This window comes from Onychomys torridus, chromosome 19 (assembly GCF_903995425.1).
Source record: "Onychomys torridus chromosome 19, mOncTor1.1, whole genome shotgun sequence".
Classification (NCBI taxonomy): Eukaryota; Metazoa; Chordata; class Mammalia; order Rodentia; family Cricetidae; genus Onychomys; species Onychomys torridus.
The window spans coordinates 26609665-26627114 of record NC_050461.1 but is presented as its reverse complement, the minus strand read 5'-3'; the positions used below and the strand labels follow the sequence as shown (position 1 = coordinate 26627114).

Below are 17450 nucleotides of genomic sequence, written 5' to 3'. Positions count from 1 at the left end.
TACAGTATTAACAGGCGTGTGTGAGCAGAGGAGAGTGACAGAGTTGAGATTTTAAGGATGGGAAGAGTCTAGAAGGCAATGAAGACTACATTTCATAGATACAAGAGGTTAAAAATGAGCAAGAAAAATAGTCGAACAGAGATACCAATGCAGGATCCTTTCAGATTTTATTGGGAGAAAGACAGGAAGGGACTGTCAAGAGCTGAGGAGGATGTAAGGGACATAGTGCAGGGGTGGCCTGGAGAAGAAAGGTTATGCCTGGGATTCAGCTATGATTTGGAGAAGGTGTTTCCTACAGGTGCCTGGCAACCCTTTAAACAACTCACAGTACATAACATGTATGGAACATCACATGTTATTTTGTCACTATAGACAACTTTTGTGTTTTCCCGACCATTAGAAATAAATTTCACCTTAAAACATGTATAGATATTATCAAGAGTCTGTTTGTGGGGTGGGGATGTTACTCAGTTGGTAGAGTTCTTGCCTAGCCCCTAGGAAGCTCCAGGCTGGTCCACAGGACTACAGGAACCAAGAATTGTGGTGCACATCCACGAGCTAAGCACCTGCAAGATAGAGTCAGGAGGATTGGGAGTTCAAGGTCATCTATGGCTCCATAGTGAATTCAAGACCAGACTGGGATATGTGAGACCCTGTCACACAAACAATGAAGACAATAACAACCACTGTGAGCACGAAGCAGTTAGAAGAGCAGCATGTGTTAGGATGTTGTCATGACTGAGTCAGTGTGAGGTGACAGACAGCAGCTTGCGAAGACTTTACCCTGGTTTGGCCACTTATTCACAAACACACAAGCTTTTGGATTTTGGCAACATTTTAGCACAAGGATGCCACTTAACATTTCTATAATGTGGATGCTTGAGTGGGATGAATCATACTCTCCAGAACTGTTCCTAGCTCAAACAACCAAGTGACACTCTTTTAAATCAAGTTGTCATGTTCTCTACTTTTTAAAGGTTCCTATGAAAGCATGTGTTTTAGTTCTCAGAAAATGGAACTGATTTAAAATGAAAATTTTAAAGAACAAATTAAAAATAATTTCACTGATTACAGACCTCCTATATGGCACACTGCAGGTCCCATCTGACATCTGCAGCGAGGATGGCTCCTCTGGACCCTATTTAAACACTCATCATACATGCCCTAATTCAAAACTAATTTCACCAAGACGGTGTCACATCATTTTTATAACCATTGTAGTTTCTGTTTCTTGATTTCTAAATAAAATGATTTGCCTACACTTTAGCCACCAATTACCCTCCCAGAACCTGAGAGTTATGATTTTTTTCCATTAACACAGAAACTATGAAACTTGTGGACCATAACCATGCAAAGTAATTACTGTAAGATTTGCAGGATAGCAAAACAAGGAAGAAAGAAAAAGATTTGCCTGTGCACCAAGAGCTATTGCTGTGTTCATGATATCAACATCTTAAGTAAGGCGACCTTGGCATCTGCAGGATAGGTGCTTAACAAGTTAGCCAGAAAACAGCACATTCTTTTGCAAGCTTTTCTAATATGTGGCATGACAGGACAAACATCTTTGAAAACTGCAGGACTTCTAGCTCATCTCCTCAGAATAAAAATTGTATAAATTAGCTATCTGTTCTATTCTCCTTTTACAGCAAAAAATATTTTGGTTAAGCAGTGCTTCTAATATTTATATCATCCCCAGCTAATTTCACAGAACTTTAGAGAAGCAAGGAGGAATGAATTGAGGTGGTCAGATCTATTACTCTTGAAATATATCTCTGAAAGTAAGGATTTAAAACAGTCTAATAGCAAGTTGAAAGGCTTTATCCAAGAGAGTGTAGTAAGATGTTTAATATATGATCCATGATAAATTTTTCTAATCATGGCTTTGCTTGGATATAGTGGCAGTCAGTGTGAGAAGAAGAGGTGGTCTTTGGCGGGCTGGAATTTGGGGTGTTATCTCTTATCAGGGCAATACCAGTAAGTAGGTCCCTATATCTTCATTTTCTAATGATTGACTGTTGATTCTTTGATCCAAGAGAAAGGAGTGGATAAATAGAAGCCTTATTCATGCCTGACAAAGGACAATCCGTACTATCTGTCCTGCAAACTGGGCCCAAGAAGAGCTCAGTGTCAAGATCGATGCAGCCACGGCTGATGATGGAGTTCCTAACCAGCTGTGCATCAGAGCCCACTGGTATGGTCTGAGTGAGGAGCCCTGGACATGAGGGGGTAACTGATGGTAGCACAGAGAGTCCTGCCTGGGGAAGCTGTAAATTGAGGCAATAGGGAAAGGTGGAAATCAGCTTCTGGTATGTTGATGCAACAGGGCCTATCATGTGTGGACCTGAACAGACTTTCCGTAACAATATAAGGCAGTGAAGAGCTGAAAGGTTGTTTTCAAAATCAGAAGAAGCAAAAGTACCCCTCCTCCATGGGTATGAGAAAGGATATGTTCTTGGCAGAAAAGGGGTCCTGTGACTCTATGTGGATAACTGTGTGAAACCTTAGAATATTGTCTGGAAGCAAGGACAGTAGGAATGGTCAGATTTAGATTCGTTTCTACAGTTTGTGTTCTTTCTTGCTTAAGTACTTCCCCTAGAAAAATCACATTAAATTAGAGTCTTATAATGCATAATGAGAAATTTCTTGCTTTTTTAATCCATTTGGTGATCTAAATTATTTATTGTGCTGAGGCCACATGACCAAAGAGAATGCACAAATAAAGGCACAGGACAAAGATGAAAAATTATTTTCAGGACTTCCACATTCTTACTAGTTTGTTTAAATTAATAATATCCCTGATCATTAAATTATTTATTGCTACTCAAACATAAGTCAAACAAAAAGAAGTCCTCACATACAGAGAATAAAGAAAGTTTGCACCAAGGCCTGCATTTACTTCTCGAAAATTCCATGGCAGTCAGGACATGAACTGCAAGCTCGCTCTCTTGTGGTTGGTTTTGGAGCATTGTAATGTCCAGTCTTAGAATTAGTTAATGTCACTGTGCTGAGTCCTAGGAATTCTCAGGAAGGTGGTTATACTCTATCAGAGCACAAAGGCTGAGAAACCTCTGAATATCCCTGGACATTTCCTCTGACTTACCACTTAAATTTACTTCCTGAAAAGAAATGGTTTAGATATTGAGACAGAGCAGTTGTTTATGAAAACTGAGAAGCTGATTTCTTTAAAAACAGATCAGGTTGGAGAGGATTGCTCATTGACAAAGTAAAGTGTCTAATGCAGTGTACTCCCTTCTGGCCCCTGAGGAGATGGCATGGACCTACAACCTGCCTACATACACACAATTAAAACTAAAAATAAGTCTCTAAAATATAAGAAGAATAGCATCAGAAGTGATGTAATGGTCCTTTAATATCATTGGTCAGGATTCTTATGGCTGGTTTGTTGGAAATCCCACAGAACAAATTATTTATTTTTGATTATATAACTATAGAGTAGTAACAAAGGCCTGATGCATGACCTATCTGTCAATTCCAAATGCTATGCATTCCAAATCTGTTTCAGTTCATCCATTTTTGTATACATTTTCCTTGTATCAGTCTCCTCTGGACCCCCACCTTCAGTTTGAAGGTTCAATGCCCAAGTAGTACCAAACAGTGACCCCTGTTCATGTCAGCTATCAGGCAATTTTCTCATGCCCAAGGTTCTGTGTTCACACTCAGTTCTTGATTCTCAGTTTATCTAATATGATCATAATTTTCACTTATAAATTCTATAGGTAGTAGACCAGTACAGTTTGAATCAGAGACATATAGGATACTATACAATTATGTATCTTCAATAATTATAATAATTAGTGTGTTTAAAAGCACAAGATTTGAAATACATATTTGATGGATAAAATGAATGGCTGTCTTTGTAGAAAAAAGTTTGAGTGTAATGAGGGGATACAGTTGAGATGTTGAATGAGGTGTTCTTCTAGATGTGAATGTCACCCAGAATTATGTCCACACTAAGATTGGATGGGACAGCATCAATCCAGAATTCATGGTAATGACAAATTAGCAGATAAATGATAGCAACAAGAAGAGACATAGTATATAGCTATATGGTGAGCATAAAAACAAACAGCAAGAAGTAAGGATGCAGTGCCTAGAACTCAGGGCAAGTGGACAATCAAGCCAAGGATAACTGGAATGCAGTTCGCATCATTTACAGAGTAAATGGGTCTCCAGTGCAACTTCTAGTTAGTGTATAAAGGTAGAAGCAGTGTTCTAAAAGGAAGTTTAATATGTAGTGAAGTTTGCCATCCATAGAGCAAAAGGGAAATTCAGAGTAGAAGAATTTGAGAGCTGTGAGAAGGGAAAGAGAGATGAGAGAGTTGGAGTTTAATGGAAGGCAAGTGGGTGATGAAGAAATGACACCGTGGGAATTTTATTGTGGCAGCACATTGGTAATTCATACATATGGGAATCCAGACTCATGGCACCGAAACTCAGTTAAAGGGATGAGAGGATGTGTTCAGGTCAGTGACTTTAGGGACATGCTGCTCCTTTGAGATTAGGTGCTGAGGACAGGACCTGGCTAAGAGTGAAAATCCCGCAGGGCTCAACCAGGGATGCCCTGCTTAGGAAGTTCTTCCAGTAGAAGAGAGTTTTAATTATGAAATGCTAATGTGTTTCCAAAATATCTATTTCTATGAATGTTGGCACCAAGAAATGCAGGGCTTTGTCAACATTGATCCATTATGATTGGTGACTATTTTCTCCCACTGTGACTTCATGACAAAGTTCTCAAAGTAAGAAGTCCAATTGGCAAGAAAGAGAAGGGATTGTATGAGTGAGAATTGTTGAGACCAAGATTGGAAAAAGCACAGGGACAAATAGCCAAACTAATGGAAACACATGAATTATGAACCAAAAGCTGTAGAGCCTCCAACTGGATCAGGCCTTCTGGATAAGTGAGACAATTTAATAGCTTGGACTGTTTGGGAGACACCTAGGCAGTGGGACTGGGACCTGTCCTTAGTGCATGAGCTGGCTGTTTGGAACCTGGGGCTTACACAGGGACACTTTGCTCAGCCTGGGAGGAGGGGTCTTGTAGCTGGAGAGCTTCTCTACAGGTGTCACCAAGCCCCTGCAGTCTCACAACCCATTTATAAAATAATCACTCAGATGCTTATATTACTTATAAACTGTATGGCTGTGGCAGGCTTCATGCTATCTAGTTCTTACATCTTAAATTAACCCATTTCTGTTAGTCTATAAGCTGGTAAGCCTGTGGCTTACCAGTACCTTACATCTTTCTTGTCATGGCGGCCACTGGTAGTGTCTCTCCCCCAGCCTTTACTTCCCAGAATTCTCCTCCTCCTTGTCCAGCCTACCCTATCCGTCCTGTCTGGCTACTGGCCAATCAGCACTTTATTTATTTTACCCAATCAGAGCAATACATTTGACATACAGAACATCCCACAGCAGGGTCAGGACTTGCCTGTACTGAATCTACCAGGTTGAAAGACTCCCAGGGGAGTCTTTGCCCTGGAGGAGATGGGAATTGGGAGGGGGGTCTGGGGGGAAGGCGTGGGCAGGGGCAGGAACCCATGGCTGATATGTAAAATTAAAACACAAATATCCGTATACAAAAAAAAATAAAATAAAATTTGAAATAAAAATAAGAATGTCTGAAGTTTCTTCTTTAGAATTTGCAGTATAGTATAGTATTCATAATTTCCACAAACTGCAGATTTTCACAAATGTTTTTAATTTATTCATTTATTTAAAGCATTGGAGACATTTGTTTATTTGTTTTGTGTGGATGTGAGACAGGGAGAGGGAATGGATCATGCCACAGTGTACATATGGAGGTCAGAGGACAACTTACAGGTGTGTGGGTGAGTCAGATGTAGTCAAATATGAGCTTATAGGTCCCAGGGACCAAACTCAGGTCAGCTCATCAGGCTTGGCAGCAAATCAGATCACTGTCATCTCAGGGATCCCTCGGTGTTTTAATGTTATCAGTTGAATTTTTCAAAAAGCCATTAAGCTACCCTTTTCCATTAATTTAGTTTATTTCTCAGTAGTGAGAAACTATGATTTAGCATCTATCTTGGCATCCATATATTTTGCAAAAGCATGTAATTAAAACTCAAGAGGGTATGTAGATGATGAATCTTCATTATTTCAAAAACTATGTATTGATACCGGCTTGACAACAGATTGAAAATTTCATAACACGTCACTGACATACATTTTGTGGCTTGTGCGTGAATCAAATGTCAACAATGTGATTGTAAATAGTTCCATTTACTATCAGTATTCAAAACAATCCTTTGAGTTTTCTCTGGTAGTATTACTAAGTTGCCATCCTTTGATTTTTGGGAAGGGGATTTGAGAATTACATATAAATGACTTATCACATTATCTTAATCCTCTTCATAAACCATCTGAGACATTGTATTTCAGTTCGAGGCTGCCATATATTGACATGGTTACACAGCAGTATCAGGGATAGATATTTGTTGAATGAAACAGTCATCACCACACAGTATTACACGACTACCTGAAAAAAAAAATCATGGCATTGAATTCAAATCACATTTAATGGGTTCATGAAGCTATAAGGTTGAGCCAACTTGAGGTGGTTTCTGTTGGTCTAAACTGGTGTAGGCGAAGTATCATGGACTCCTATCTCGGCTTAGGCAGTTTGGTACCCTAACTAAACTACAGCTCATGGTCAGCTTCCCTCATACTATCCTGCACATATTTACATCACTTCATGGAAATGCAGGCCTGAGCAAATAAACAATAGTGTGGATTGTTTGGCCTCCAGCTGTGTCAATATCCTGTTGATTCAAAAAAGAAGCCACGTGGGCAAGTCAAAGTTAAAGCAACAGGGTATTGAAAAATTACATGCAATGGACATTGATAAAAAGGATGCAACAGATTAGTAGCCTTTAGTGTAATCATTATTCTGTACAGACAGTCAGAACAAATGAGTTACAGAATGACATGAAGAGTACTGTAGTTTGAGTTTTCCTGCCTGGCCCAGTCAGGACAAATCTCTCTTACCCGCCAGTCCCACAGTCGCTCAGACCCAACCAAGAAAGCACACAGAAACTTACATTGTTTAGAAACTGTATGGCCGTGGCAGGCTTCTTGCTATCTGCTTCTTCTATCTTAAATTAACCCATTTCTGTTAGTCTATACTTTGCCACATGGCTTGTGGCTTACCAGTGTCTTTAAATGTTGCTTTTTATAGTGGTGGCTGGCAGTGTCTCCCCCCAAGCCTTCCACTTCCCAGAATTCTCTTCTCTCTTGTCCTGCCTATACTTCCTGCCTGGCCACTGGCTAATCAGAACTTTATTTACACAGAGTGATATCCACAGCAGAGTACTGTACTGGTGGTTAGGAGTTATAGCCATACCATTTGTTTTGCTAACCTAGATAAATCAGGTCATCATACTGAACTCTCATTTCTTTATATATATTTCCCAAGATGTATAAGCCTTTTGTTCTGTAAAACCAGGATTTAATGTGTTAAATTCTATACATAATCTATATGAGAAACTTTAGAGACAAGTTCATGGTCTTATCCTCAATGCCAAGTTTGCTAATGTAAATGGCCAAAATTGGCTGAGTAATTTTAACTACAAATTATTTAGCTATAAATGCTTTTTAATCACATTCAAACTAATAAGTTTCTAGTCTAGATTTGATTATAAAACAAAGGGCTAGAGTTTAATTTCCCCCTTAGGTCTTGAGTGTGGGATTATAACTGAACTATCTTTTGAACTATGCAATGTGTTAGTATAATGTCAAACATTATGACATGTCCTATGTGAGTTACAGGAGATCATTGATGTGTGCCTTAATAATTCATCATGATGAACTCATCATGATGAATTATTATTCTCAAATTGGCCAGAGGACTTTGTCAAATTTCTAAACTTCTGATTGAAATGAGTATAAATTTAGAGCAGATATTACAATTTTTTTCTAAATAAAGCATAGAGATAATTGGGGCTGGAAAAATGGCTTAGTTGTTAAGAGCACTTGTTACTCTTCAAGAGAACCTGGGTTTGCAATCCAGAACCTACATAAAATCTCACAACTGTTTGTAACTCTAGTTCCAGGGGATCCAATGCCACCCTCTGGCTTTTCTTTCAATGGCACCAGGCATGAAGGTGATACACACATACATACAGGCAAAACACTCGTACACATAAAATTTTAAAATAAAAATATATTTTAAAAAAGAGTAAAGCTAATGCAGGATTGATCTGTACTTATTATGTAATATATGACAGAGTACTGCATTGCCAGGCTATAAGATAACAACTAGGTAAGAATGTTCTAAATGTAAAGTATTTTATAAACTTCATAAGGACAAGTTTCTGAAGATTATTTTATTATCTAGAGCAACTTTTTCCCTTTTATTTATTCTTCTCTCCTACAATTTATCCTGATTGCAGCCTCCTCTCCTCTCCCCTCCCACACCCTCCTTCCTTCCTTCTCCCCCATATCCACTCCTCTTCCATTTCGTTCAGAAAACAGCAGCCCCAGCAATATCCACCAAACACGGCAAAACAAGATTAGTAAAAATAGGCAAATACCCTCATATCAAGGCTAGTTGAGGCAACCCAGGAGGAGGAAATGGATCCTAAGGGCAGGCAAAAAAGTCAGAGACACCCCCACTCCTACTGATGGAATTCCCACAAAACCCCAAGCTAAATAATCTTTTTATTCTAGTCACTTGGCTACCTCAGAACTCCCACACTTAGATTTTTACTAAAATATATTGAGAAACATATGATTATAGCCTGATTTGGCATATAGAATGTTCTCTTTCAGACATACAGAAAGGACTTGCCATATGAGAAATGTTTACCCTTGACGTATCTCTAGAAGGCCATTATTTGGGACTGATAATTTACTTGTCTTTGCCATTTCAGAGTCACCATGCAGACAGAGCCAAGAAACCTCACCCAGATCAAGGTGGCCCGCATTCAAGAATACCGGTTGGTTTTCGGAATGACTTAGCTGATGTGGAGAGACAGAAGAACAAGCATGAACCACTGCAGTAGCAAGCACCGATGTGACTGCAGGTCAGTTCAACCACACACTGGTGCTTCAACTACCTCTCTGACAAGGGTTCACTGCACAATTTCTTGCTTCCATATTATTGGGAACACAGAACATATGTGTGGAAGTCAGAGGTCAGTGCTGGGAATCTTCCTTAGGGCTCTTCACCTTTTCTTTTTTGAGACATGTCTTGCAAACGAGTGTTTTGCCTGCATCTATATCTGTGTACCACATGCATGCAGTACCCTGGAAGGCTAGAAGAAGAAGTCAGATCTTGAGAGATTGGAAATGCAAAGGATAATAATTACCCTGTGTGTACTTAGAGAACCTGAGTCCTCTGTGAGAGCAACACTCAAGTACTCAACCACTGAAAAATCTTTGAAGCTCTCCACTTTATTTTTTTGAGGCAGGGTCTCTCACTGAACCTGGAGCTCATCAATTCAGCCAGGCTGACAGGCTAGCCAGGGACCTTCCTGTCCCTGCCCCCTCCAGCTCTGGAGTTCCTCATGCGGGTCAGTGTTCTTGCCTCTTTATGAGGGTGCCAGGAGTCTAAACTCAGGTCCTCTTGCCTCACAGAAGACACTTTTCTGACTCGGCCCTGGCCCTAATCATAATATTTTTATATTTATACTAGATGAATAAGAAAGTTTTAATGGATTTAAAGAGGTTAGGATAACTGAGTTCTAACCAGCCCTCAGACCTTATCACGGAGAAGTTTCTTTACTCAGTGGAAAATGGTTAACACAGAAACTCACAGTCCAAGTGCAGAGAGTAAGTGACTGATAAGTGATTAGCCACAAATGGTAGATCTATACCATGTATCCCTCCAAAAGAAGCTCAGAGATCATCATGGGAGATAGAATGTGAGGATGGTAAGACCCAGAGTGGGGAGGATCAGAGCAAAACTGTCTCTGGACATGACTGCATCACTGTGCAAATAAACTCACAGTGGTTGTTGATGCCGGCATAAGACCAAGCTAATCATCACTTTAGCAGAGTGGGAAGAGGTTCATCAAGCCTTGGACAGATGATAACTTCTGGAAGAGGAAGAGTTAGTTTTCTTTACGGGTGTGGCTCCTGGTAGGTCAATCACACTCCAGTGTGTGGCTCCATACCCAGGACCATATGCACAGCACAAATTGGAGTCAATGGATTACTACGCAAATAAATTTAAAAACAGAAACAAAAAGAAGGACACCAGTTTGGGGTGAGTAAGGAGGTAGAGATGATCTAGGGAAATTTCCCTAGACGGAAATAGTTGTAGGTAAATGTGGTAAAAATACATTGTATAAAATTCATAAAGAATTAATAAAAATATTAAAAATTATAAGCTAGTCAAATGCGGACTTGAATTCTGGTGGTTTAGTTTGTAGAGAAGGTGCTGTGGCATTTTCCATCTCTACTGAAGACAAAACAAGATCAAATGGATTTGCGGGGGACTGATCAGAATCAATTAGGCTACCAGACTAACTTCCATATGGTGGGAATCTGGCATTCCCTTGCAAGAGAAATGAGGATTTTCTCTTTTTTGGCAATATTTTAGACACACAAAATCAGCTCGATTCCTGTGACACTTATCTTCAAAACTTCACATTTAGTTTGTAGGAAAATTGAAATTAATTATTCTTAAGCATATGGTTTGTTCCCTCCCCCTCTCCTTGTTTGATTTTGTAGTGTATATGATTTTTTTCTCCAAGGACATATAAAAGTCAAAATACTAGATCTAGAGTCTCTGAAGTGCTTCTGCTCCCAACCCTGTCTGTACAATCTGAGTTCTTTCAAGTAGTTAGCTTACTAGCTTCTGACACTTCTATAAAAATATCCCATAGAGCTTTTCTTATTACGTTTTCATTGACTCTCTCCAAGTGATAAAATGAAATTCTGTAGAGGGCTTTGAAAACCATGCATATTGCAATTCCTCCACATTTCAAACACTAATCAAGTGTGACTATAAAAGAACCAACCACTGCAGTGAAAATTGCCGGAGCAGGTTGAGACTCAAGCCATTATTAATTCATTGGAAACTATTTTTTCTTTAAGATTATGGATCCTACAAAGTACCAGATAACACAATTCCTGAGATCAAAGTTTTTTGTTTCAATCACAGGGAACTTGGGTATCTAATCTTCCCAGCGTGTGCATTTCTAGGATAGTACAGCAGCTGCCCCAGCTGTGCCCTGAGTGAATAATGCAGAGTATTTTATAGACCAGGGAAGCACCCAATCTTACACAGTGCTTTAAGGATGGCTTTAAGGACAAAAGGAGCCTCAGATTAAAATAATAGATCTAGACTAGTGAGACTTCTTAGCTTCCTAGAAGAGAGTAAAGTGAAATTTCCCTTTGTAGGTTAATTTCAACATGTATCAGCTTGAAAATTACCCACCATGAGTGTCCACAGAGTATTTTTATTTGCTTTCCTATCTTCAAAGACAATCAGGTTGGAACCTTCAGTATGAGCTATCATGGCCTGACAGTTCTATACAGAAAAATAAAAGAGGAAAGTAGAGCAGAAGGAAAATTTTGCCAACTTTGTTTTATTTCATATAGTATATATAGCTTTATTTAAAAGAAAAATTGTGTCCCTAAGAGTGCTGCACCATAGGCTGAAAGTTAACTTAACTCATGGTAGACTCCAATTAATGTCAATGCTGCAAGAAACTACTGACCAACTGTATGTGTTGATTTCTAAGAAAACTTTATTTTCCAACAGTACCTCTAAGAAGTCCTGATGTTGTGGCTCTTGTGGGCACTGAGGCTTAGTTTGCATTTTTTTTTTCCTTTGAGAATTGTGCCATGTTGAGATTTTTAGAGCTATGGACAAGGGAGGGGATGAGAATCCCTCCTTGGCTAAGTCACTAGTTCCTGTGTCTAAAAAGCATTGCTACCATGGCATTGCCTGGGTGATCTGATCCCAATGTTGTCCTCTTCCTCCTTGGCAATGATGACTAAACAAGAGAGCAGTGCCCTGCTGTTCAATCAGCTCCAGAGCTATTTAAACTAGCTGACAGGTGTTAATCGGAAATGTTTGCATTAGGCAGGTTGTTTTGTTTTTTTTTTTTTTTCACACCCAGATCCCTGGGTTGATTTGCACAATGCAAGTTGATTGGGAAGTGATCTCAGGAAAAATACTCAAGGTGGAGGAATCAAAACAGGCTTGGGCAGAGGGAGAAGATGAGTCCTGATACAACCATACAATCTCTAAAAAGCTTCAGGGCATGTCTCAGGGAGCACGGGAATGGGTGTGACACTTTGAAGGTGCCCTGAGTTGGGGCAGTCATCTGTCCTCCCTGCATCCACCAGTCATTGCATGCAGCTGTCCCTGCCACCAGCTGTGACTATGGATAAGGAGGCTTCTTCAGGCCCAAAGCAAAGAGTAGAGTGTTGTAAGAGTCTTCACTTGGTGATCGTTTGAATTCCAATTTAAACGTTTATGGGAGTGCCAGGAGGAAAAGCAGAGTCATTTCACCCTTTGAGAAATTCTGAGATACTATTTGCTATTAGTAGTTGGTGAGCACTGACCACCTTGCCCCTCTACCCCACTAGAGATGGATTTATTTTCTGCAGGGCTTGCACTTTGTAGAGAGATTCACTTGTCTGCCCTCACCAATGGGGATTTCTCATCAGCAGATTGGTAATTACCAGAGCAGCACCATGTACTGTATGGGGAGGAAACAATAGCTTTCTAGGCAAAGCAATATTCCACTTTCACTCTACCTCCTCCTTAGCCCATGTCTGCACAAGACCATGAACTACTAACAAAATAGTCCCCATAATAGTGGAGTGGAAAGCGAGCGGGCTTTGCAAACAGAGTAGAACTCTACCTGAAAGAATGTCATGTTTTTGCCTCTAAGATTTAAATTTGCATATAAATACCCACATCACATGAATATTCTTATGTACAAAGGAAGTCACTTACATGAACATTGAAATACAGATGCAGAGCATCTATTCTGGAAAGCATAACTGGCAAACTATGGCCTGTGGGTGAGATCTATCCTAAATGCCTGTTTCTGTGTAGCTCAGGAATTAACAAATTTTTGTTCTCACTTCTAAGACCTTAAAAATGAAAGCCAAGATAGAATTTTCTGGCACAGGAAAAATAAAATGAAACTTAAATTTTAATGCCTATAAGTAAAATTGTATTAAAACACAGCCACACTGGTGACTTTATATGTGGTCTGTGGCAGCTTTGTGTGCTATATGAGCAAAGCTAAGTATCTGTGATAGATATTTACTATCTGACGTTATAGAGAAAAGATTACCTAATCTCTGTAGTTGATTTTTTTTAATTCTTTTTCATCTCCACTCATTGGGAGCCTGCCACCCAGCTCCCAAATAATCACACAAAGACTTCTACCTGGCCTTAGGTTGACTTGTTTTTAGCCAGCTTTTCTTTACCTAACTTATCCCATCTACCTTCTGCCTCTGTACTTTCAGCCTTTTCTATTCTATATACCTTTCTTTACTTCTTACTCTGTGATGTGTGGCTGCGTGGCTGCGTGGCTGCATGGCTGCGTGGCTGCGTGGCTGCGTGGCTGCGTGGCTGCGTGGCTGACCCTAGATGTCCTCTTCTCATTCTCCTCCCTCTTCTCTTTTTCTCCTTCTACTTATTCTCTCAGCCTGGATGCCCCACCTATCCTTTTCCTACCTAGCTATTGGCTGTTCACCTCTTTATTAGACCATCAGGTATTTTATACAGGCACAGTAACACAGCTTCACAGAGTTACACAGTACAACATAAAAGAATGCAACACATATTTGCATCATTAAACAGACATTCCACAGCATCAATGAATGTAACACATCTTCAACTAATATTCCACAACATTTCCCCCTTCTTGTCTAAATAAAAATGAAAGGTTTTAACTTTAACATAGTAAAACTATATACAACAAAAACAGTTACCAATTAAGAATTATCTTACCATATTCAATCCATTTATATTTAGCAAATTCATAGAAAATACTCCATTATCTATCCTATCTTGGTGAATCCAAAGTTTTATACATAATTACTTTCTATCATAGCTAAAGAAAAATTAACTCTAACTATTTAGTCTTTAATTCCATCAAAGAACCCAGGAGGATGTAATATTACCTAACAATAGGGACATCTGGCTTTCTGAACATTCCCCCAAAGTTCCTCTGCAACATTGTGGTCTTCATCTTCAAGCCTATAGGACTAGAATGTCTGATAGACTCTTCTATGAAACAGGAAATTTGAGGAACTGTCCCACCTTGTACTGACAAAGTTCATCAGTCCCATTTCTCTGTGTCCTGCAAAATATCAGGCAGACTCTTCCGTGATACAAGAATATAAAAGAACTGTCCTGCCTTGTCTTGGCAAAGTTTAACAGTCTTTTTCTTGTGTCCTGCTGGTACAGTCTGTATAGCCTACTGTCAAGCAGTCTAGGCAAGAGCAGTTTCTTGCCCAAATGGCTGGCTTTGCTACAGTGAAAGTAAACTCCATTTGGAGTTTCTTCAATGCCCATCATCCTTTAATGAGAGAAATTGGTGCTGCCAGGAGCAGATGCGCACCATTGTCATGAAACACGTTAGGTTATTAAACATCTTAAATGCCGTAGTCTGTAGGTCTTTGAAGTGTTTGAAAACCATCTATCTAAAATATACCTTGTTTAACCTTGAAAATATTTCTAATGTGACTATAAGTTTGACGATTACAGATTAACTACTAACCTCATTTCTTAATTATACTTTGCATTTTTTAAAATATTTATTTATTTTTATTATGTATACAGAAGAGGGCACCAGATCTCATTACAGATGGTTGTGGGCCACCATGTGGGTGCTGGGAATTGAACTCAGGACCTCTGGAAGAGCAGTTGGTGCTCTTGCCCTCTGAGCCATCTCTCCAGCCCTATACATTGCATTTTAAGTGTGCTTCATAAACTTAATACCCCAAACAAGAGTAGAAATGAATATACAGTGTGACAAAAATAACTTTAAATTTGTATCAATATACCAAAATCCATGCTAATGCAAAACATCTGAGAGTAATAGTTGTCTTTTTATTCTACATCCCTATATTCTCCTAAAGGATAACAAATATCCATAACCCACCAAATAACCAAAGACCATCAACTCCATCTCTTGGGAATTTGGGCGTAGTGTTCTCTAGACTGCTTCCTGTTTTCTGTGGGCAAAGGCAACTTTAGGGGTCACTAAGAAAATTGAGATAATAGCCAGATCCTGGGAAGACCAGCCACAAGCATTGTTGATATAGATCACCTGTCAAGATTCAGTAGATCTTCCCTAATCAAACCTGATCCATATCAATCCTGAAAGAATCCACAGCCTCTTGTCTCCTGTAGGAACAAAAGCAAAACCTCTTCTCCAAAGCAATGCATTTTTAGAGTTCAATTTTAAAGTTAAGGCATTCTTAAAATTTCTAGGCTGGTTTATTTCATAAGTCCCTCTTTTAATTCCAGGTCTTTTAGCAGCAATCAAAAAATTCAAAATCAACACAATACCATAGAGGATTCAAACTCCCTGTATATTTTCCATCATATGTGGCTTTTTTCTTTTATATTACTTTTCTTCTCCTTTAAAGACTTTGCCTTATTATTTTTAAACTATTTATTTCTTACTATGACTATCTATAACGTTTTTCTTTCTTTCTTAAGCCTGTGTACATTATAAAACACACTGGAGCCTATTTAGTTTTTTCCATCTGGACTTCTTTTACTGCATATCTTTTAGCCTTTTTTGACCGTGTGAGCAAATTTTAAACTGCTAAGCTACAGCTGAGTCCTCCACACAGCTCTATCAGCTGACTCAGCCCCCTTTTGCAATTGTGAAAGCCCAGCCTAAAGCTTTCAGCCTGGTTGGAGGTACATTTGACCAGGAACTGTAGTCAACCCCCTAGTGCTCTAGAATGCTAATGTTTGTGCTACAGCAGGTGTTTTGGCCTTTTTTTTTTTTCTACTTAATGTATGGGCTGCTCAAGGGCTTGCTGTAAAGCAGAAACTCTTAATGGAGCTGTGTCTGGTTTTCTTTTCTTTCTTTCTTTCTTTCTTTCTTTCTTTCTTTCTTTCTTTCTTTCTTTCTTTAAGCTTTCTTAGCCCTATGGAAGTTTGAACCTCACAGTGGTACACCAAAATATTGTTGGTTATTTGTTTAACTCTTTACTCTTTGGGGGACCCACCAGTAAACTCCCAAATAATCACACAAAGACGTATTCTTTCTTATGAATCTCTGGCCTTAGCTTGGCTTGTTTCTAGCCAGCTTTTTTTTTAAAACTTCAATTATCTAGTCTATCTTTTGCTTCTGTGCTTTTATCTTTTATATCTATTCTATATTTTTTACTTCTTACTCTGTGGCCTGTTATGTAGCTGTGTGGCTAGTCCCTGGTGACCCTTTACTTCTCCTTCTCCTGTTCTTGCTCCTCTGTTTTCTCTTCCTAGATTTTTCCTCCTAGTTTTTTCCTCTCAGCCTGCCAGCCCTGCCTCTCCCTCTCCTACCTAGCTATTGGCCATTCAGTTCTTTATTAGACCAATCAGGTATTTTATACAAGCAAAGCGACATGACTTCACAGAGTTAAACAAATGTGAAGTAAAAGAATGCAACACACATTTGCATCATTAAACAAATGTTGCACAGCATAAACAAATGTAAAACATCTTCAACTAATATTACATAACTTATCTGTGCAGTAGAAAAAGAATTATTCGTTCTTGGTTACATCAATAATCCATTGAAACACATTTTTTTTTCTGGTGATTCTTGTATAGGAGATGTTTAGGAACCACATTTTAAGCAGAGACACAGAAGAAAAACTGAGAAAAGTATTTTCCTTATTCTCATTCATTTATCATACCTACTATATCAGCAAATTCTATTGGTCTTATCTTTAGTCTCTGGAATATCACTACTTCTCTTCTATAACTGCTGTTATCACATTAGTCCAAATATCTGCTATTATCAATCATTGTTTCAGGACTTTTTCCCTTCTTAAATAGTGTATTACTAGATTGTCCAGGCTGGCCTTGAGCTCATAATCCTCCAGTCTGTGTCTACTGAGGGCTGGAATTGCAGGCATATCAATTGGTGGTCAACATGGACTACTGTGATTCTTGAATAGGCTAACTAACTCATTTCTTCTACCATTTTCCCATGATGTTTATTCTCAATCCAATAGGCAGGTACAAGGTGCTGAACCCTAAGCCAATCCCAGAAACCCTATCCAGAATATCCCACAGTGATGTCTCATTTTACTACTCTCTCTGTTCAAGTTCCATTGAATTCCTGTTTCTCAAAGACTCAAGAGGAATTCCAGTCATATTCTTTATTCCAGAGATTACCATGGCCCTCCCTGTTACCTCCTGTTACCTCCTATAGACCAGTCTTGAGCTATTTTGGTGGTCTCTTCTATAACCACTTTGCCTGAAATGA

At 39.1% G+C, this 17450-nt stretch overlaps 1 protein-coding gene across 1 annotated transcript in view; it reads left to right on the top strand.

The window, feature by feature from the left end:
• Themis (thymocyte selection associated) overlaps positions 1–9041 on the top strand; it is a 174431-nt gene extending 165390 nt beyond the window's left edge. The window contains exon 5 of the mRNA XM_036168522.1: positions 8910–9041. Within this exon, the coding sequence (XP_036024415.1) occupies positions 8910–9041 (132 nt within the window). The remainder of the gene's footprint in view (positions 1–8909) is intronic.
• The last annotated feature ends 8409 nt before the right edge of the window (positions 9042–17450 follow it).